The 22,212-nt window shown below is 49.8% G+C and overlaps 1 protein-coding gene and 1 long non-coding RNA gene across 4 annotated transcripts in view; one reads left to right on the forward strand and one right to left on the reverse strand.

Annotated features, from left to right (window-relative positions):
• The window catches only part of Tbx3os1 (T-box 3, opposite strand 1), a 60,256-nt gene extending 51,339 nt beyond the window's left edge, over positions 1–8,917 (reverse strand). Inside the window, exon 1 of the long non-coding RNA NR_166476.1 lies at positions 8,660–8,917. This is a non-coding gene — a long non-coding RNA (T-box 3, opposite strand 1). The remainder of the gene's footprint in view (positions 1–8,659) is intronic.
• Tbx3 (T-box 3) lies at positions 7,943–22,133 on the forward strand. 3 transcript variants are annotated; one of them, XM_006530276.4, is made up of 9 exons: positions 7,943–8,466; positions 8,642–9,813; positions 11,435–11,702; positions 12,652–12,711; positions 12,967–13,113; positions 14,910–14,986; positions 16,090–16,241; positions 17,804–18,474; positions 20,040–22,133. In XM_006530276.4, the coding sequence occupies exons 2-9, from the start codon at positions 9,425–9,427 to the stop codon at positions 20,499–20,501; spliced, it is 2,226 nt and encodes a 741-aa protein (XP_006530339.1). In that variant the 5' UTR covers positions 7,943–8,466; positions 8,642–9,424; the 3' UTR covers positions 20,502–22,133. The 3 variants fall into 3 exon arrangements, with proteins under 3 accessions (XP_006530339.1, NP_932169.1, NP_035665.2); NM_198052.2 differs by lacking the exon at positions 12,652–12,711 and having other exon boundaries at positions 8,271–8,466; NM_011535.3 differs by lacking the exon at positions 7,943–8,466.
• Positions 22,134–22,212: the final 79 nt, after the last annotated feature.

The following is a 22,212-nucleotide window of genomic DNA, read 5'->3' on the forward strand; positions in this document are numbered from 1 at the left end:
GCTCCGAAAACCAGGAGATGTTTCAAAAGCAAAGCCAAAAGAAGTAGGGGCCCTTCCTACCTTATCGGCCTGAACCTTTGGCTTGGGCACTGGGGAGCAGGGATCCAGGATCGTCTGTCTATACAGTAACTTTTGGACTGTAAGGTTGACTTGTTTCCGGAATTAGAGGCCACCAAAAAAAAAAAAAAAAAAAACGAAAAGAAAAGAGAAAAAACACGTAAAAGCACCCAGCAGCAGCGGGCAAGGATGCATCCTCCCGGCTTTCAACTTGTCCCCAACCCGCTGTTCACCTCGGCTCTCTCTTCGGTCTCTATCCAAGGGACAGTTGCTTGTCCCATACTTGAGAGATTGAAGGTGCATGCCTGTATTTCTTTCAATATTTTTTTATTGTTTGCGTATCTCCCCACCCTGCAAGGCTTTCCTCCACTCAAACCCGGCTTGTTCTTTGCAAGCGGAGACTGAAGTCAAACGTGAAAAGGAAAAATAGAAATAAATGATTTTTAAAAAATGATGACAGTCTTGGGGGAGGGGGTGCTTTCCCTTGCATCGCTACAATGTCGCTTTTTGTTTTCAAAGATCAAAAAGAAAAAAAGACCAGTATACCCGGCTAGAGAGGTGCTGGTGCCGCTGGGGCCCGCAGCTGCAGGAACAGAGCAGGTAACCTGCTCTTAATCACCTGCGCGGGTTCCCGGGCCCCTGTGAACCCGGTCACTGGGAAAGACCAGCTGGGTGTTGTGGCCACTCTGGGTACCAAAGTGACTTTTGGAAGAGAGAGCCAAGCCCCCCTGCTTCATCCCCGGATGCAGTTGAAATCGGAGGCAGAGAGTGTTTTCTGGGTTCGCGTTCTGCACGGCCTGGATCTGAACGGAGGCTGCTGCACCTTCGGGGCTAGGAGTTTGGGTAAGGAGGGAGGGACATTCTGTGAGACCCCTAGCTCCTAGGAAAATTACTGAAAGTCGCTTCTGGGTTGCTTCGGCTGCCCCTCACCCACAGTCTCTTCCTAGGGAGGCCAGGGAAAGAGCGTAGGTTTCTCTCCGCTGCAGGAGGTGGACTCTATTCAGAGAAAGAAACTCTCAGGAGAAGCGCCCTCACAACCCAATGTTCTCTTATTACCCGTTTCCCTGTCCTTCCTCTAAAAGATAAATGACAACCCCTCCTCCCCGAAGAAGGAAGAAATGAGAAACTTCTCCAAGCTGTGTGTATGTATTCAAACTTCAAACTAGGGACCTTTAAGGGATTCTAAGAACTTGCCTAAGGCCTCCAGTGGGCACTGGTCATTCCTTCCATACCACACAAAATGTAGGGAAGCTAAAATATGCAGGATTGGGTGTGCATATTGGGAAGACTGGGTGGCTGGGTGAAACTAAAGTCACCCGTAGTAGAGGCCTCCAGTCCTTCTGGGCGAGCAGGGATGAATAGGATTTTCAGGGAAATGAGTCTATATATAACACTCCCCTTGCTGAACAGTGTCCACAGGTACAGAAGGTGGAGGTAGCCCAAGGGCTGCGACTTAATCCACGTTTCTGAGAAATGGGTATGGCCAGTTTGCCTGGCTATGGGAGAGGTGTTTCTGGGCAACCCAGACCTGGACTGAGAATCTTAAATCTAAGGGTGGGCAACAAATTTTCAAGCCCCCTACCTGCCAGTAGTATCAGCAAACCAGGCTCATTAACTGTGGTGCCCCAGGACTTTCAAAGATGGCTTTGGAAAAGATTAACCTTTTTGCATCTCCCTAGGAAAATTCAAGGAGAGAGACTCAATGCATCTTCAGCAGGAGCCCTTCAGATGGCTGTGCCACCAAAGCTGGGATTACCCCGAGAGGACAGCTCCAGCTTTGGGAGCTATTCTGAGTACCACGGGCTCTCCCTCTCTGGTCACCCTAACCACCTTTGAGAGTCATACAACCCTTACCATTGGGTCCATGAGCCAGCTGGGTGTCTGGCAAAGAGGTAGGGGAAAGCTAACAGACAGGAGAGAGGAGGAAGTTGGGGTGGGGGGAGTGGCGGAACGCAATGACAACGCCTGTGTCCCCTGCTGCTTTCATTTGTGTCTTTCTTAGATATAAATGAAGCTGCATCAGTCATCGGTGAACTCTGGGCTCTGTCCCGGTATAATTGAAACCCAGTATGGGGAGGGGGGCATGGTAATGGATAGTGTATTCAGATTAAAAGAACGTGTTCTAGGCAACCAGGGGACAGTTAGTTCAGCAGATTTGGAGGCACCCATCTTTCTTGGGCCTGTCAACCTTCCTGACAGTAGTGGCCACTGAATTTGCCATGCTTTCTCCCTTACACTCTCCTCTTGTCCTCCCTGCCCTGTCTACTCCCAGAGGGTAATACTCTGAGACCTCAGGAGTCCTGGCATTTAATAAGGAACACCAGAAAAAGCAGTAAAACTGAGTTCTGAATGGCATCTTCAATCTTCAGGTGAGGGTTGGAGACTGCAGTGGTTTTTTTCTTTTTCTTTCATTCTCTAAAAAGGACTCTCTCTCTCTCTCTCTCTCTCTCTCTCTCTCTCTCTCTCTCTCTGTGTGTGTGTGTGTGTGTGTGTGTGTGTGTCCCCTCTCTGTGTCTCTTTCTGCCTCTCTCTGTCTCTCTTTCAGTCTGGTGTGGATCATTGAGGGACTGTTTACATCCTAATCTGGAAAGATGGTATTGAAGAAAGAGGGATGTGGGGTGGTCAAAATACCTGGGGGGTAAGAGTCAGCTCTGGCCTGCATCTTGTAGATTCTAAGTCAGATTAGAAGAAAGAAAGAAAGAAAGATAGAAAGAAAGAAAGAAAGAAAGAAAGAAAGAGAGAAAGAAGGAAGTCACAGATCTCTTTCCTTGTGAGTTCACTCCTGCTAGAGTGAGCAATATCCATTGTGTTACCTTTTTTTATTGAGTAAAACACACACATGCACACAGAGAGACAGAGACAGGACCTAGATGTTGGTGGGCTTGACATTAGGAAACCACAGTTAATTAGTTCCTTTTCCTGGAGGGAGGAGCTCTGAAGATGAATAAAGCTATCACACATACACACCCCTGACTCCCACATTTTCCCCTCCTTACTGCCCCCCACTTCTACCTATCTGAATCACTAGCTATGTTCAAATTTGCCATTTTCAGAGGCGAGGTGAGTGCTAACAAGAATAATGTGGAGGGTGAAATCCCTCCATTTCACCTCTGTCAGAACCATATTTCCATTAACAGGAGGTAGGATAGGCACAGTGAGTACATAAAGAATGACCTCTTAGAAGCAGGAGGTAAACCAACCGGCACCAAGAAAAGCTTGGCAACTAAAGAGCTGGCTTCCTTGAGCTGGAGAGTGCCGACCATTGTCTAGCTCAATCACCGCCTCAGACTCTAGTACTGGATCTCCCTGATCAATAATGTAGAAGAGTGTCAGAGGACAGAGAAGAAATGCCTTACAGGAAAGGCGTGACCTTATGCAGCAACCGGGAGCCAGGAGCTGGGCTTTAGAGCCTTGGCTTTAGAGCTCCTCACTCTGGGCTCTTGCCTTAGAGAGGGAAGCAGATCCCCGGGCATAGGAATCAGATACAGTGCCCACCCCCCCCCCCCACCTTTTAAAGTGACTTTGGAAAAGTTAAGAGAAGGGAAACTTGCAGTTGAGACCAAATGGGGCCAAGCAGAGCGTCTTTATCTGCCACCAGCCAAAGCCAGGAGGCAAAGGTGTTTGTTAGGACCCTGGGAAGTGGAATCTCCAGTCTGTCAAAGTTACTGGAAAAGTGTGGGTGTGTGTGTGTGTGTGGGGGGGGGATGAGTCACAATGATGGGGAGGGGTTTGCTTAGAAACAGCCAGATGGCAAATCAGAAACAAACAAAAAAACAAAACAAAACCTAAAAACCACAAAGGCACAAGAGAAGCATTGAGAACTGGGTGCTAGGGACAGAAATGGAACCTGGGACCCAAGAGGACGAGAAGAAAAACAGGGAAGGAAAGCCAGAGGAGGGTCACACTTGTGCATTCAGAGAACTCTTTTTGGACAGGAACAGAGACACGGGGGAGGCAGGGGGGGAGAAGAAAGGAAGAACAAGAAAAGAAAGAAGGAAGAAAAAAGAAGCAAGAGGGGAAGGCTAGAAGGAGGAAAAGGAAAGAGGTGATATTCTTTGCCCTGTTATCCAGCACAAAGGGTTGTGCTTGTACTAGGCAACTTTTCAAGGATGCTTCCTCAAAGCACCAAGTCACTAGCCCAGGGAGAGCCAAGCTCTCCCAGTAAGTTTTAGGGAACAGGAGGTAAGGGAGCCCCACCCACCCAATTCAGGCTCTGTCTAAGATGGAAGACCAGTGTATGGGGGGGGTGGGCAGACACGTATGTTGCTGTGCTGGCTGGGAGGGGACCTGAAGTGTTAAGGTACACCAGGTGTCCAGAGAGAGGCCAGGCTGGACCCCCGACAATAAAGAAATCCTGTCCCCCAACAGAGAACAGGAAAGGAGAATGAGAATCCTACACTCGGCTCCAGGCAGTCTTTTTGTTTGTTTGTTTTGTTTGTTTTTGTTTTGTTTTGTTTGTTGAGACAGGGTTTCTCTGTGTAGCCTCAGCTGTCCTGGAACTTACTCTGTAGACCAGGCTGGCCTCGAACTCAGAAGTCCGCCTGCCCCTGTCTCCCAAGTGCTGGGATTAAAGGCGAGTGCCACCACTGCCCGGCAGCTCCAGGCAGTCTTAAAGTGTACCAGTGTCAAAGGGACTAAGATCCTAGGATCAAATCAGCCAGGACATCAGGCTCCCAAAGAGCCATTTCTGCCCTGCCAGGCTACCAAGAACTTCTCTTCCGTGGAAAAGTTAATGTCTTGACTTCTCCTAAATTCATCCTCAGGCCCCCGACCCTCCAGGAGAAACCCCATGTCCTCCAGCCGCCAAGATATCCGATAGAGAGACACCTCGGCCTGAATAAAGCTGTGTGGTGAACAGGAGCGAAGGTTTAAGAGGGCATAAGAGCATAACAGTGTAACAGCATGTCTCACGGAGTCCAGCCAGACCTCACACAAGCAAAGAGACTTTCTAGAGCAGTTCTAGCCAACCACCCTGCTTACTCCCCATCCTTTCCCTCCACCCCCCTCTTAAATTTCAGATAAACACCATTCGGTCACAAAAGGGTCAGTGTGTCTGTCCCCTTTAAAGTGTGAGGCAGGAGGTGCCATAGGGAAAATGGAACATTGCAGAGGCGCCTTCCCGTTTCTCTGGCTTGCCAATGCCTCCTGGGACAGTTGGCTGAGGCGCGTAATCCCCTTCTCACCCACCCACCCCCACATTTGAAGCCCCATATCTCCTCTTTTGCCTCAGAAGCTGCCGGCATTACAGTGCTTTTATCTTGTTCAAAATCCCAGGCCCTTATAGTGGGAGGGAAAAAAATCCTACCGCCAAAAGCGAGAGAATATTTCTGCTAGGGACAATGGGTTCCCATCTTTCACCCATTTTCCGATTTTGTTGGAAAGACTGGCTACGTTCAATCAAGGAGTCTAGAAACAGAACCTGTCTACACCGAGGGTCAGCAGCTGGAAGCTCACGAGGCCCGCTAACCTTGTAGATTCTCCAGGAGGCCAGGCCTGCCACAAGCCTAAGCAAGACTCTGGCCAATGTTTAACCCTAATGCAGTGGCCACCAGGCCCCTTTTGTTTGTTCGCAAATTAATCACCCAGCGCAAGGCCGGCGCCAGAGTGGGTTTATCACCCACCAGGAGGGGGGCGCGGCGGGCACGTAACGACGAAGAAGAGTTCGCACCTTCCTGCTTTTGATCCTAGCTTCGCCGTGGCCTCCCTGGCAGAACACGAGCCTCCAGGGGCAGCGTCTGGGAGGTCAGTCATAATTGGCGGAAGTTTGTAGACCATTAGCAACATGTAGACATTTTCGATTCTGAATCCCGCAGCAAACTTTCCTCCACACCCCCGCCCTCCTCCCCCTTTCCCTGGCGCACTGGAGTGAGGGGTAGAAGCTAGAGAAGTGGCAAACTGGGATGAGCCCAGGGTTAAGTTAGAGCTACAGTCAAACATAGGCAACTGAAGGGTGTTTGTGTGTGGGGTGATGTGAGGGGTCAGAAATTGCTCTGGTTCCAACGCTGCGGCCAAAAAAGCAAGGCCAGATTATTTGCATGCAAAGTCATGGAGCTCGTATCGCGTTTGCAGAGCAGACCCCTGAGGCCAGAACTCTTGGTACCGGTTGCCAAGGTCTCTCCGGCTAGCTTGTGGACCTTCAGGGCACCGCGTAGGTGACCAAGGGGTCAAACAGGCTGCAGATGCATACCACTTTCCTGCACTCCACTCGGGAGCGCAGAGATTAACCGGCCAATGTCGGTAAAGCAGATCTGGGTTCTAGGGCGGCTCTGGCGAGAGTGGCTAGGCAAGGAGGGGGAGGGGAAGCCTTCTGCCAGCAGAGAATCCGCGCTGACCCCGGTGGCCCGTGCTGAGAGGGCCCTGGCCTGGCCTCTTGTACTCTCCAGCAATCTGGAACAGGGCCTAGGGAAGGGGTGTTAGCGAGCCACCGCCTTTGGTACCACCTCCTGTTTCCGTTTCTCTCCCTCTTTCTCCCTTCTCCACCGTGAGCACGCGAAAAGTCAGAGAAGGGGAAAGAAAGGGGCGAGATGGCAGGTCACACCAAGTTCAAAGAATGACTCTATTCCCATTGGCCGCACCAGGGAAAGCTCAGGGCTGGCGCCAAACGCTCTTAACCTTGTACATCAAAACACGTAAGACTGGAAAAGCTCGTGGCCTCAAATGTTCTGCCCTACCTGGGAGAAGGAACTGCCTATTCACCCAATAGCTGCTAGTTTGAACCTGCAGTTGGGAAAGGGGTCCTGGGCGAGGAGTTGGGGGAGGCCCCCAGGGGGAAAATCTAGGCGCAAATGGTCCACACGGAAACATTGAAAGCTTAATCTCTAGGCCCGGAAACCCAGCCTCCTTTCTGTTCCCTTTCCAAGCAAAGGTCTTGTCCCAGGAAAACTAAAAATTCTGCTAAGTTGCCCTCCATTTAAACTGGAATGTCCCAGTTCGCCTTTACCCACAAACAAGGACTGCAGGTTTGCGAGGGGAGTCCTACAGGGTCACCCAACCAAAGTCTGATCGATCAGTTGGCCTTCCTCCCCACCCTAGGATGAGCGGAGACCTTAGTCTCCCGACATCTGGGGTAAATGGGGGTGGGAGACGTTTCACGGTTTGTTTTACAAATTCGCCCCCGACGTCTGCCACGATAAGTCCCCAGGATAGAGCAGGAGCGGAGGCACCCAGAGATAAGTGTGATGCCTGAGGAAGATACGAGGCTGGTGCACCTCCCCCCGAGCAGCTCTCCAAGCCCAGAGCGGCAGCTCCCTACCGAGCTGGCCCGGAGGTGAGGGCAAAGGCTCTCAGGAGACAGGCCCGCAGTTCCAGGCGCTCACTTGTTTCAGCTGCTTCGTTCTCTCTACACCCACACCCCCATCCGGGTGGAACACTGGTGTCGTCATCCGAATGGAAGAGGAGCTGGGCTCAAAAGGGTCAGTAAATACATTTTTTAAAAAAAAAAGGAGCGAGCCGAGCGTAGACTGGGCCAGGCGCGCAGGCCTTGAATGCATTTGCGTGGTTTATTTTTCCGCGTGGGGGCTCGGTCTCAGTATGTCGGCGCGCGTTCGGGCCCAGAATCCCAAGGGGCATTTGGGTCTCTGCACGTGGCTGCGGGTGGGGAGCAGGCAGCGGGCAGAAAGATTGGTGGGATCCCCTGCGCTAGTGGCTCGGGAATCCGAAGCACCCGGGCGCAGGAGCTAGAGGATCTGACTCAGAGGTGGCTGGGCGGTTCCATGTGGGGCTCCCTTCAGAGCTACGCGAGCCTGGAGCTTTTGTTAAGGCTTATTGGCCGAAAGAGAGGTTCGGCGGCCAGCTCGGCTAGCCCGGGGCCCGGGAAAGGGAAGAAGCTGCAGATCCGCACAAGAGAAGCGGCCGCGGGCTTGAACTGTAGCGCTCGGAGCGCGCGAGAGGCGAGCGCCCCTGCCCGGCGCCTCGGAAGCCGGGCAAGCTGCCTGGCTCCCGCCCTCGCTCCCTCCCCCTTCCTCCCTGGCCCAGCCTCCTCCCCGGATCCCCCGGCTTGGATGGCTGAGGCCTTTCAGACGTAGGCTGAGCTGAGGAGCCGCGGCGAGCTCTCAGGCTGCTGCGAACTCTCTTCTGGATCAGCCACCTAGAGGCGACTTTGGTGAGCGCGCGGCGCCCTGGTGGCTCCCCGCCCTCCCCTCTGATCATGTTGACATAAACGCAGGACAGGCCGTAGTACCGCGCGGCGCAGCGACGTTCCAGTTTCCGACACCTTCTTTTTATAACTCGGCTCTATTCCCCCAGCACTCGACCTGTGAAAACCACGCCTATGCAGCCACACAATTGGTCCGAAAGCGTCAAAGAGCCAATCAACAAGCCTCGGGCTCCCGCAGCCCACAGCGCTGCCGGACCGTCCAGAGCCGCCGAGCAGACGCCCGGGGAATTCTAGAGGCGGAGGAGGGTGGCGAGGTGCTCGCTCGCTCTCTTTCTCTCTTTCTCTCCCTCCCTCTACTTGCCTACTCCAGCTCCCAATCACTCCGTTCTCTTCCTTCTTTCCTATTTTTTTTTTTTTGCACCCGTCTTCTTGATCCTCCCTCGCCCTGCGTGCCCGGACGCTGATTTTTTTTTAATTTATTATTTTTAGGAAAGCGATTTCGCTCACGTTTTTTTAGCACAAGGAAGACAGCCGGCTCCCCGAGGCAGAAGATCGCAGGCACCATTCGCTCGCCACCCAGACTCTGCGCGCAGCCCGGAGCCAGAGAGGAGGATCGCGAACCGAAGCCAGCTTCGCAGTTCTAGTTTTGAAAGCGCCGCTGGAAAGGGGCTTAAATCGCTTTTTTTTTTTTTTTTTTTTTAAAGGAGAGACTTTTCCTCCCCCCCTTGATCTCGCTGCCTGTGAAAGCCAGAGTCTAGCTCAACTAAGACGCCTCCTGCGAGAAAGCCAGAGAAGAGCTAGGGGGCGGGGGAAGGAGTCGAAAAAAAGGTTAAAAAAAAAAGTCTCCGAGAACCTTGCGCTTTGGCAACAAAGAGCGTGGGAGCCGGGGAGCCACCCCGGGAAAGGGCTGCAGTGTCTATTTCCAGCTAAGCCACAGGGCTTGGGCGCCAGTCGAGCCCCTGCTTGCTGCTTGCCCTACTGAAACCGACTTCCAGGAGCGGCTTTTCCAACACACTCCACGCACCAGGACAGCCCCTGCAGCGGCTATGTCTCCAGATCTGCTGCCGCTTTGTCCTCTTTAAAAGCGGCGTTCTCTTCCCCCCAAAGACACTTTCCCCCTCCCTTTCAAACGCTTTATTTGTAATTTGCCCTCTTTTTTATTTTAAACAAAACTATGCGTCGCTGTTGAATTTTTTAATTATTATTTTTGAAAAGCAACAACAAAAGCGGAGCCAAGCCAGCAGCTGCGGACTGGTTCCCTGTCTGGAGTGGATGAGCCTCTCCATGAGAGATCCGGTTATCCCTGGGACAAGCATGGCCTATCATCCCTTCCTACCTCACCGGGCGCCGGACTTCGCCATGAGCGCGGTACTGGGCCACCAGCCGCCTTTCTTCCCCGCGCTAACGCTGCCTCCCAACGGCGCCGCGGCGCTCTCGCTCCCCGGAGCTCTGGCCAAGCCCATCATGGATCAGTTAGTGGGGGCTGCTGAGACCGGCATCCCTTTCTCATCCCTGGGACCCCAGGCACATCTGAGGCCTCTGAAGACCATGGAACCCGAAGAAGACGTAGAAGATGACCCTAAGGTGCACCTGGAGGCCAAGGAACTTTGGGACCAGTTTCACAAGCGGGGTACAGAGATGGTCATCACGAAGTCAGGAAGGTAAGTAAGTAATCAGTGGGGGACCCCTCCCCCCAAACCATCTGAAAAATTTCACATCTCTTTTGTCTGACTCTTAAAACAGTAGATTCTGGCTGACTGTTGACGTTTGAAACGAAAACTTCCTGTCCCCCCAAATATGCGGAGACTCCAGGGCCCTGCCTTAAGGGTCAGGAAGTTTCAGCCTACCCGGGCCCTCAGTATGGTTCCTAGGGACTCGTATCCGGGGTTCCTTACAAAATACAGGGTGTTTTCCATTGAAGGAGACCGCGCACTCGGCTTCTGCAGCATTCGAGAAAATCACCTTGTTGCAGGAAGCCCGTTTGTGAAGCCATTCTGAAATATTCTTTACGTTTAGTTCTTTCTGTTGGATTTTATTTCCCAGGACAGACCTTAAAGCCCCTCTTAGACAGCAGTGGGAGACCCGGGAGGATTCCGCAGGCCCTTTCTACTCTTCAGCCTTGTCCCTGGGGCTGAAGGGGACCTAAGCCTGATGGTGTGAGACAGAGAAATCAGTGGAAGAGGGGAGGACCTTCGGGTTTCTTTCCCGTTGCCATCTCCGGAGTCTGCAAGCCCAGGGAAACCGTAGCAGGCAATTTTTACAATTAAGGTTATGTGTGTAGACCCAAGGAACCCATGAGACTATGCACCTTGTATTTGAATATTGTTACCACTTTACGTAATGTTTAGTGCCCTTGCCTGACCGAAATAAGTCTATTAAGGACCCCAATGACTAGTGTTTAAAACCACCGATTTAAGAAAAACAAAAACAAAAACAAAACCAGAGGTAGGTAGCATTGAGGTTTATCAAGATACCAGTTGGAAGGGCACGAAAATAAAACCCCACTTTCGGTCTCCTTCCAAGCTACTTGAGGCCAAAGTTTGGCACGGGATCGTTTTCCAAGCCACAAGACATTTAGTCGGGTTTTCATAACCGGGCACTTCCTTTTAAGTCAAAAGTACAGAAAGCCAGCACTTCTGTGAAATTAAACAGCAGTGGCCTACAGAGTAGAGGAATGTGGTTTATAGCTTAAATCACGGATGGGTTACCAGGCCCGGACGCTAGCCTGTCTTAAACCTCGGCTCTGAGAGCTCACTCTAACAGGCACACAGTTCGCCAGCCTCAGTCCATAAGTGAGCATTTATTTCCTCGATAAGTTTTAATGTTTTCTCATCAGCCAGCTGGTGGAAAATCCGCACCTTTATTAACCCTGGGTTCTTAGAACCCTGCTTCCAGTTGTTTCAAACTAAATACATTCAGGAAAGAAGAAGAAGAAAAAAAAAACTTTAAGAATCCATCCCTCTTTATAAGAGGGCAATCTAAACAGCCACATAGACAAACATGTTTGTTTGTTTTTAAGAAATAGTAGATTCTCTTAGAGGAGGTTGCTGTAATTGATTTGATTTGAGGCTTGGGATTAAAAAAAAGGAGATATTGAGCAGTTTTCATGTTAGCGTGGAAGTAAACAATTTCGCTTGCAGTTGCCTTACAGACTCCCTGGTCCCAGCAGAAAGCGTTAAGCTTTTAGACAGTGCCAAGCAACTTGGAAGCCAAGTCTGAGGTTCTGAGCCATTTACGGGGTGGGCCTTATTTATGTATTTGCCTTTTTCTGTGCTTTTGTAGGCGAATGTTCCCTCCGTTTAAAGTGAGGTGCTCTGGACTGGATAAAAAGGCCAAGTATATTTTATTGATGGACATTATAGCTGCTGACGACTGTCGATATAAATTTCACAACTCTCGGTGGATGGTGGCCGGTAAGGCAGACCCCGAAATGCCAAAGAGAATGTATATACACCCGGACAGCCCCGCTACGGGGGAGCAATGGATGTCCAAAGTCGTCACTTTCCACAAACTGAAACTCACCAACAACATATCGGATAAACACGGATTTGTAAGTTTCATTGACTATCATCAATAAAGACTCTCAGGAGGTCTGGCTTCCTGGTAAACTCAGAATTTGGGCCCAGACTCCTCTCTTGACTGCTGGTTGCTACACATAGCCAATTTTGTTAAATTTGCAACCTAGTTGCAGAGTGGATTGGGGGCGGGGTGGGTGGGGGTGTTGCGTCCTGGGTATGGAAAGCTTGATAGTCTAGAAGAATTTTACCCGGGGAATAGCAATCAAAGGCCCTGGTTGGGTGCCGGACCTGGAAGTGTGGAGTAATCCTAATAAAAAGTTGTGAATCGGATTTGTAAAGTTTTGAATGTGGACAGACAGGGCTTGTTTTGCTTACAAACAATTTATTTTATTTCTTTCAAACCAGCCATGTCATTTCTTGGGAAGAGTTGAATGTTCAAAGCCTTGACCATGTTGTTTCCGAGGAGGCTGTGAATAGATTTTTGAAAGTGTATTTTCTTTGGCTAAAAGCTATTTGGGCCTGGGTGAAAAAGTCAGACGGCATAGGAACAAGCTTAAATCTTTGGCGTTAAACAAAATATGATGGTGTGTCTGTGTTGGGGAGCGCCTGAGGATTCTACTCCCCCATCCCCAGTATTTCAGTGTGTCTAGGGACTTAGAGAAAGACTTGGGTTGCCTGTGAAAGTCAGGCCAGGGGACCTTTGCCTGCCCTCACTGCCCCTCCCCAACATTTCAATAGAATAAACAGTGATAAGCGAAGAATAAGCAGAAAGATTAGGCCCAGGAAGACGTGAATGGCTCGGAAATATCTAAAGCGGACAGGGACTGCATTTGAAACCCTTGATTTGATTAGGGCATAAATATTCCTCTCTAGAGCTCTGCCTCTCAAGGCCTTAAGTGGATTGGGCTTGTCAATTAGTGGGCGCTTAAAGTACTGAATCATTTTGTAAATTAAAATGCATGTTTTTCTCTATCTTTTAAGACTTTGGCCTTCCCAAGCGATCACGCAACGTGGCAGGGGAATTATAGTTTTGGGACCCAGGTAGGCTAGGGTTCAAGGTACTAATGACCGTGTAGACGGTGAGGGTGGGGTTGGGGGGGCAGGAATTCGGCCGAGGAACAATTTTGGAGTCTCCAGAAGATAACATCTGTGGAGTGAAACATACCCAGGGAGATGGGCTTTGGTCCCAGCCGTGGGGACGATGTCGGCTTTGACAGGGGAAATGAGGATGTCATTTGTCCTGTGAGGTCTTTTCCTTCTCTTTTAATGTGTGCACCCTCTTCCCTTCTTCTACAGACTATACTAAACTCTATGCATAAGTACCAGCCGCGGTTCCACATCGTCAGAGCCAACGATATCCTGAAACTGCCTTACAGTACTTTTCGAACCTACCTGTTCCCGGAAACAGAATTCATCGCCGTTACTGCCTATCAGAATGACAAGGTAACCACCCCACCGGGCTTGCTTCCTCAGCGCCGGCCGGCAGGGCTGAGAAAGTTAAACAGGGCCTTGGGCAGAGAGTCTGGAATTTTCTTGGGTGACTCTACGTGCTGGGGAGAGAGGAGGCCTGATTCCTTTCAAAGGGGAGGCACTGAACTCTAAGCTGGACATCTGATGCTTGTTGTATTAGAAATTGCTGTTCCAATCTCAGCCTGGCCCCTGTGGCTTGGGCTCATCTCCTAAAGTTCGTCCTCTTCAGGAGGAAGGATCAAAAAAAAAAAAAAAATTACTGAAAGGAGCCAGCTAGCAGTTTAAGGTAAAGAAACTTCTGGGACCTGGATGGAATAAGTAGAGAGGGCTCTCCCCTCATAGCCAGAGATCCTAAAGAGATGATTTGGTTTTTATTATTTTTTATGTTGGTGTCTGTGTGTGTGTGTGTGTGTGTGTACTGGCGCCCTGGTACAGGGTTATGTTAATTGAACTATCTGAGGTTTAAAAGCAGACATAGTCATCAGATTATCTTAAAGTTTTTCTCCCTCAGACCTGGAGCTGGGGATTAGGAAGGGCTCCCAGATGAGGCCACACCTGGAATCTGCAGTTCTCCTGGCCTGAAGGTCAGGGAAAACTGAACACAGAGGCCCAAAGAAGAAGAGTGTTCATTGGTGACTCACTAGTGTGGAGCTTGGCAATTGTGGACAGGTGGGGAGGGGCTGAGGACCCCCGTCGAACTTCACTTGAGCCCTGGACCTCAGGGAAAGTCCACTTCACCTGGCAACTCCTTGTACTTTGAACTTGTGGCCACTGTCCCTGGCCCCTGGACACTGATCCTGACCTCTGCTGGGCTGAATGATAAGTCACCATCTGCTCTTCTGTTGGCCTCCTGCAGAACCTACTGTCTGGCCTCCATTAAATAACAGAACCCCCCTCCCCAAACCAATGGCACAGGTTCCCACTTTCTCCTCAGAACAGGATATATAGTTTTTCTACCAAGAGAGGAGGTTTTCAAGATAGCAATCTGCAAAATGCAGGCTCCTCTAGACCCAGAGTCCTGTGAACGTTATATCAATTAAGTTGTTACTTTAATGACTTAAAAAAAAAAATCAGAGTCCGGGGTCCTTCTCTACCTAATGGTGGTGGTGGTGGTGTTAGAAAAGAAAAGAAAGAAACAATCAAGTAAGAATCATACCATAAATGAAAACAAATATTACCAATGCCCATTCCTTTTTTAAAAACCTGTAAAATCCTAGGTATGATAATTCCCTCAACTCCATTCTTGCCTGGGGGTTGGGGGTGGTCACTCTAGTGCAAGGTAGTGAAACCCCATAATTAATTAGATTCACAGAAAAGGTTTTGGTGTGTATATAGGGTGTGTGTGTGTGTGTGTGTGTGTGTGTATACATACGTGTATATGATGGGAGGTTGGTAAGGAGCAGGAAGTGGTATTTTAACACTTTATAATTAATTAAGACGCATTTAAAAAAAAAATAGAAGCCTACTAACTCAGATCTACAGGATGTGCCTCTTGGCTGTTTTGGGATACTCTCCTTTCAAAATCTAAACCGTCCAAGGGAAGGAATCTCTACAGATAATATCGGTGTGGAATCCTTGCTTGGCTCGCAGGACATGTATAGATTGCTACAGTCTCTTTGGATGCTTCAGCACCTCCCTCAACCCTGGGACCCTTAGGGCAGCGGCATTTATAGAGGAAGACTGAGGATCTGGGGTGAGGGGGGGGCCACGTTTAGAACATTCTAGAAAGTGAAGCTCTAATGTCTGTCTTGCTTGTCTGTCTCCTCTAGATAACTCAGTTAAAAATAGACAACAATCCCTTTGCAAAGGGTTTTCGAGACACTGGCAATGGCAGGAGAGAAAAAAGGTAAGCCCTGACTTTTAGTTGAGGGGATAATTGAGGGAAACTGTTTTCCTGGGCTCAGTCTCTATAAAGGCTTATAAAGAAGTGGGGGTGCAAGATGACTTGGATTGAGAAGAGGAGGGTGTCAGCTCCACAGTGGCCCAGGTATGCTTCCCTCTAAGGGAACTAAGGCTGCACTGGAGTTCTGACTACAAAAGGGTCTCAGAGGTAACAGATTATAGGGATACTTATTAATCATTAGCTTGGCATTCTTCCTAAGCAAGACCCGAGAAGGGATCAAGCTATTCACAAGTTCTAGAATCTTTGCAACCTTAAGTCCCAGAGTGTACCAGCCTGGAGTTAAGGCCCCTTGAGGAGTCCAGGGCATCTTACACCCTCCTTCATGGGTCTCTGCATCAGTTTGTTTTTGTTTTTGTTTTGTTTTTGCTTTAAGTAAACAGCTGGACATTATAGACAATGTTCATGCACCCTTTTTTAAAGATTTTTTCTACAAAACAGAAAATTATGTACCAACTTTTAAACTTTATCGCCTTGGGTCTGAGCAGTAAAAAAATAATTTCTAAGCCGGGCCTAGAAGCGTACACCTTTAATTCCAGCAGAGGCAGGTGGATCTCTGAGTTCATAAGGCCAGCCTGGTGAGTCTACAGACCAAGCTACCACTGAGAAACACTTGTCTTGAAAACAAAAATAATTCCTAATATCAAAACAAACCTAAGCTCCCATTAATGTGTTGGTAGGCTGATTGTAGTTGGGTATATCATGTAATGAATGTTTCCTGCCCATCTTAGCATCCACAACGCTCTCCCTACTGTAAGGCCAGCGTGTGACTGTCCCCAGCCAACTCTAACCTCTGTTCTGAGGTTTTAAACAAATGTTCCAGGCCAAGTTTTGTTTCTTTTTTTCTCTTCCCCCTAATGCATAGTCCTCCCAGTTAAACAGGCAAGAACAAAGTTGGGGTCTGTGTTGTGTTGCCACCCCAGGGTCAGAACATGTCCCAGGGTTCATCCTGGGCGGTGGGGTGAGGTATGTGCCAGTCAGGAAAAGTGGGAGGAAGAAAACAAAGAAGGTGCCATTCTCTAATAATGGGTGGGGGCCCCCTGTTACAGAAAGCAGCTCACACTGCAGTCCATGAGAGTGTTTGAGGAGAGGCATAAGAAGGAGACTTCGGATGAGTCCTCCAGCGAGCAGGCAGCCTTCAACTGCTTTGCCCAGGCATCCTCTCCTGCTGTCTCCATCGTGGGGACATCCAACCTCAAAGGTAAGTAAGTCTGGCCTTCTTCTCTGCCATCATGGGACTCAGGGGCTTCTTGGCCCCCGAGGCTTTAGGAGTTAAGGAAGGGCCTGAACCAGCAGGCTCACTTTAGATGTAGGCTTTTCTAGAATCTGCAGACATGGCATTTGAAGTGGGGGTAGCATAGGAAACCTGGGAACACCCACACACACAACCTTATTTGGCTGGTGTGTGTGTGTGTGTGTGTGTGTGTGTGTGTGTGTGTGTGTGTGTGTGGGTGGGTGGGTGGCAAGGCAGTTTGGCAGTTTTACAAAGCACCTGAAGCACCTCTCCCTCTGTCCTTCTGTCTGTCCAAACTATCTCTGTTCCCTGCTGCCCTCTTTCCAGCCATCAGTATCCAGCTGAATTCTGGGTGAGCCTGGGTTTTGCAGGGTCTGTTGAAGGCCTCTGTCCTCAGCCACCTGGTACCTAGGGAGGTGGGAGAAGAAAAGGCATAGTCCCCTGGGAGTGTGTGTGTGTCAGCTTTGGGGAGGTAGGGTAGGAATAGAAAAAGCTGACTCCTAAGCCAGTTTTCTGTTTAAAGAGCAAGAGGCATTTATTTATTTAGAAAGACAGCTCTGGACAGGAAGAAACCTGTTTTTGTTTTTGTTTTGTTTTAAGTGAAATAAAAGGGAAGTTTTTTTGGTTTTTTTTTTTTTGTTTGTTTGTTTTTTAAATGTCTTCAATCCATTTACACTTAACATAAAGTGAGGTTCAATTTTTTTTTCCTCCCCTGGTCTGGGAGGACACCCACAGAAGAGGGTGTGGTGGAAGAGAGATGTAAATAAATAAATAAAAGAATGAATAAGCAAATAAATAAATAAATAAATAAATAAATAAATAAATAAATAAATATCTGATTGTCCCACCACGAAACTTCCGAGGAACAGAAGGCTCCTGGGGAGGGTGTTTAGTTTCTGCCCATGCCCATTCGTATGCCAGGATTCATTCCAAACAAATCCTCCCCAAATTATTCACAAATTTGTGGAAGTGCCTGACCTCTGTCGATTGGGCTAGCCCCAGACTTTGAAGGTAACAGGAAAGTACTCCAGCAGAGTTCTGAGGTCACGGGTTTAGTCCTTAAAAGAAAAAAAAAAAAAAAAAGCGAATTTGCAATCCAATAGAGAGATGCTAGGGAAAGCTTTGGCTCTAAGCAGCTGGTCTTTCTGGTTTTGTTTTGTTTTAAAGTAGAATTATTACAATAAGAAAAGCTGCCAGTTGGGGGCCTGGCTGGAGAAGGTTGAACACTTGTGATTCCTTCTGATAGTGTAAAGTGTATCAACATCACCATTATCATCGTCCCATTTTACAGACTGGGAAAATGAAGTCTGGGAGTGGTGCAGTCAGGGTTACATAGACAATAAACCGCCCAGTGGGAAGTCATGTTCTTGAGATACTTTCACTCTGTAGTCAGGCTGTCCCCTTGCCTCAGACGCCCCAATGTTGGCAAGGCAGGCATCGCTCCTGGGTGCTGGGCTGGGAGGTGGGGTTTAAACCTGGAAACGAGATTGACCATCCGTTTCCCTTGGCCTTTTCCTCTCCTCCCCAAGATCTGTGTCCCAGCGAAGCCGAGAGTGACGCCGAGGCTGAGAGCAAGGAGGAGCACGGCCCTGAGGCCTGCGACGCGGCCAAGATTTCCACCACTACGGCCGAGGAGCCAGGCCGCGACAAGGGCAGCCCAGCAACCAGGGCGCAGCTGTTCCCCGCGGAGCCCAGCCGGGCCCGCGACACCGCGCGTCTGGACAAGGCATCGCCAGACTCGCGCCATAGCCCGGCCACCATCTCGTCCAGCACGCGAGTTCCGGGAGCTGATGAGCGCAGGAGTCCCGGGCGCGAGGGTCCAGTCGCCACCAAGGTGGATGAGGCGCGCGCGATTCCTGCCAAGGACGCCTTCGCTCCACTGTCGGTGCAGACAGACGCCACCGCGCACCTAGCGCAGGGGCCCCTCCCGGGCTTGGGTTTCGCCCCAGGCCTTGCGGGCCAGCAGTTCTTCAACGGGCACCCGCTCTTCCTGCACCCGGGCCAGTTCGCCATGGGCGGCGCCTTCTCTAGCATGGCTGCAGGCATGGGGCCCCTGCTGGCCACAGTATCCGGAGCATCCACCGGCGTCTCAGGCCTAGAATCCACAGCCATGGCCTCGGCTGCCGCAGCGCAGGGACTGTCTGGGGCGTCGGCTGCCACCCTGCCCTTCCACCTCCAACAACACGTTCTGGCCTCCCAGGTATTGCTTCCTGCCTGCCCGCCTATCACCCACCGGTCCAAGCCAGCCTCAGTCCCAGTCCCTTGACTAGGAGTGTTAGCTTGTAATCCATGCTAGTAACTATTAGAATATTTTATTGACCCTCAGCAGGGTGTAGCATCTATCTTACTGAGCCTTCTTGAAACCTACCCTCCCCACCCCACCCCACCCCCAGCTCCTTTTTAAATTGCTTCTTGTAAATTAGGCTGTGAATAGCTTAGCTCCACACTATTAGCTTTGTGACAAGTTTGGGTCATTTGATGTATCATCTCTGGCCCAGAGAGGTTGAATCCCTTGGCTAAGGTCACACAGCTGGTCCCTTGGTGGAGCAGAGCCTGGGATGAGCTGACTCTTCAGGGACCTCTTTTGGTTTCTCCTTCCTGCCAACTTGGTTTACTGGAGGCTCATAGCCACTATTACCCCCCCAGGAGAGATGTGGGGAAGGGAGGTCACTGATTCCCTGGGTGAGAATTTGGTCTGGAGTTGAGCAAGCCTTCTCGCTAGTTCAAAGCCTTTCTCTTCCACCCGACTCCCAAACAGCCCAGCCTATCTCTAAAGGGTTAATGGGTTGCACACACGTGGGAAATGTCAAAGAAGGGAGGGGCTGGCAAGCTTGTGTGTGTGTGTGTGTGTGTGTGTGTGTGTGTGTGTGTGAGAGAGAGAGAGAGAGAGAGAGAGAGAGAGAGAGAGGTTCAGACAGCTGTGCCTGTGCAAGGAAAGTGCTCAGGAGAAGGCTCTGAACCCAGTAGGAAACCTCTCTGGTATTTTTTTTCTGGCCTACTCCGACCTTTTGTTTTGTCTGAGCATATTCATCTCCCTTGCCTGAGCCAAAAGACACAGGGTCCTCCTCATTGGGAGAAGATGGAGCTGAGAAAAGGGCTAGCCTCTACCTTACCACCAACCCTACCTCTCTGCACTGCCCCGCCCTCTCCCCCCACCCCAGACAGGCAGGTGACAGGTGGAGGAGGGGCAGCCAGAACAGACTAGTCTAGTGGCATCAGGTAAAGGACACACCCAGGGCTCTTGCATTCAAATTCTGCTTCTGTTTGGTCTTTTTGCCCCACCCCCTCAAGTGCCTCAGTATCCTGCCTGGAAACTAACCTTCGAGGCTGGGCGCTTGCTATCTTAATAAGTAACACCTTTTTACTCCACCTCCCACCCACCCACCCAATTTCACATCATTCTTATTTTCTTACTTGGGAAAGATCTAGAGTAGAGAATGGAAGATACTAAGATACTGTGTGCACCAGAATTTAACTCTAGCCTCTTTGGTGGAAGCCCTCGCTGAAGCCACTCAACAGGTGCAGCTGCTCGCCCTCCTGGGAACTTGTTAATAGCCCCGAGGGTTAGGCACCATAGATGACATATTGTGGAAGATTTAATAGCCACGGAACTCTCCAGTCTATTAACCCCTTAGTTTAGCATGCAACCCAGGAAAAGTGTCCCTCCACTCCTCCAAAACAGGTGGTTTGCCCCAGATAGTAGGCGGTGGAGGAGAAGGGTTCCCCACTCTCTAACTCCCTATGTTTCTTCTCTCTCTTCCCCAGGGCTTGGCTATGTCGCCTTTCGGGAGCCTGTTTCCTTACCCCTACACATACATGGCTGCAGCAGCTGCAGCCTCCACCGCGGCCGCCTCCAGCTCCGTGCACCGCCACCCGTTCCTCAATTTGAACAGCATGCGCCCCAGGCTGCGTTACAGCCCCTATTCCATCCCCGTCCCAGTGCCGGATAGCAGCAGTTTGCTGGCCACAGCTTTACCATCAATGGCTTCCGCCGCGGGGCCCCTAGACGGCAAAGCGGCCGCCCTGGCAGCCAGCCCAGCCTCGGTGGCTGTGGACTCGGGGTCGGAACTGAACAGCCGCTCGTCCACGCTGTCCTCTGGCTCAGTGTCCTTGTCACCCAAACTCTGCTCCGAGAAGGAGGCGGCTACCAGCGAACTGCAGAGTATCCAGCGGCTGGTCAGTGGCTTGGAAGCCAAGCCAGACAGGTCTTGCAGCGGGTCCCCTTAAAAACAAGAAAAACAAAATCGCCCCCTCCCCCAAGGTCTCTCCATTCCAGTTTGGTCAAATCTGCCAGTGCACTTTGTTAGATGTAAAATAAACCACGGGCCTTCCACATGGGGTGACCCCCGCCCTGTCCCTTTCAGTTTTGTCTGGGAGGGAGCACTAAAGCCTTTCCAGAGACTATGCTAGATACCACAGGCCCTGCCACCATGGGCTGTGTAACCAGGCTGCTGTTGCTTTGAAACGCGGGACTGAGGGGGCGGGAGGAGTGGTGGCAAACAGGCTTTTGTGTCTAGAGCGACTTTTGTGCAGGCTGGTATGGAAGTCGGGGCTGAAGAACAAGGTAGCCAGGCCAGCCAGGAGCGCGGGTCTTTGAGAGACTTCACCGGAATCTTTCCCCCTTCGTGTGTTTAGTGGAAACATCCCCCCTCCTAAACAAACTAACAAAACCAATATGGAGGTGGGGGGAGATGAAGTCCTGTGGAACTGTCTATGAAGACTGAAACTCACCAATTGCTGAGTACTTTCGTTGGGGCAGAGAGAAGAGGGGCCTTACCTTGCCCCATCTATATTAAAGGAATCCTGTCTTTTTTTGTTTGTTTGTTTTTAAATATTGTGATGTTTTAAGAGCCGATGCTGGCTTCTTTTTTGCATGTTACAGTTTTCTGGGTTTATTTTGCCCCCCCCCCCTTTTATGGAAAAACAACGGAAGTCCCATTATCCTCAACCTTGCTCAAGGCGGCAACCAGGAGGAAGTGGGGTAAAAGGGGCAGCTATGGGCATGAAACCAACCGAGTTGATTTTTATCTGAGCGCTTGTAGAGGGCTTCGTGTGCCTGTTGGACCATTAGTTCTTTTAACTGTATATGCAATAACAAGGTTTTAAAAGATAATAATAAAGAGGAAACACGACTATTGGACAAAGTATTTATGTAATTATTTGATATCTCTTGTAAATAGGTGGAATATGACTGCTCAGAAAGTTAAACTTTAATTTATTGAATTGTACATAGCTGGATGTAAATAGGAGCGTGTCTGTCAGGTTTTATTCTTGTTTTGCCTTTTGGGTCTTATTTCCAGGTCAGGAGATGGCTAATCCACACTAGCAAGCCTAGGCATCTTTATTCACATCTCCATGCTTTCAAGTAGAGCTGGCTGCAAAGTTTTTTTTTTTTTTTCTGATGGAGGGGGTGGGATCGGGAGTACTCCTAACTATTTTCACCAAAATTGGGGAGGTAATGGCCCTTCCGGGCTCCACTTGAAATTCCCTAAACTCTTGACACCCCCAGAGGGGTTGAGATTGTTGTGTGAGTAGGGGGGGGGGGGGAACGGCCTTGCGGAGGCCACCATAGAACCGTCCTAATTTTTCATAGACTCTGGCATCTTACTAACCCATGTGAGGTTTTCATTGTTCATCTTTATGGTGTTTTGGATTGGTGTACTGAGAGGGACTTGGTTCAAACGACCATGAAAGGCAAAACAAAACAAAAAATTAAAAAAAAAAACAAAAAACAACAACAAAAAAACAAAAAAAAAACCCAAGAAGGAGTATTTTGTGTTTAGTCTTTGATGAGTTTTCTGTAATTCTCCCCCTCTTTAAAAACATCACTGAAATTTCAATAAATTTTTATTGAAATGAGTTTTGAAGTTGTGGTAATGATTTCTTCAAGAGTTGTCTTTCAGAGCCGGATCGAGGATGATCTTCCAGTCTGCTCCCT

This window comes from Mus musculus, chromosome 5 (genome assembly GCF_000001635.26).
Source record: "Mus musculus strain C57BL/6J chromosome 5, GRCm38.p6 C57BL/6J".
NCBI classification, from domain to species: Eukaryota; Metazoa; Chordata; class Mammalia; order Rodentia; family Muridae; genus Mus; species Mus musculus.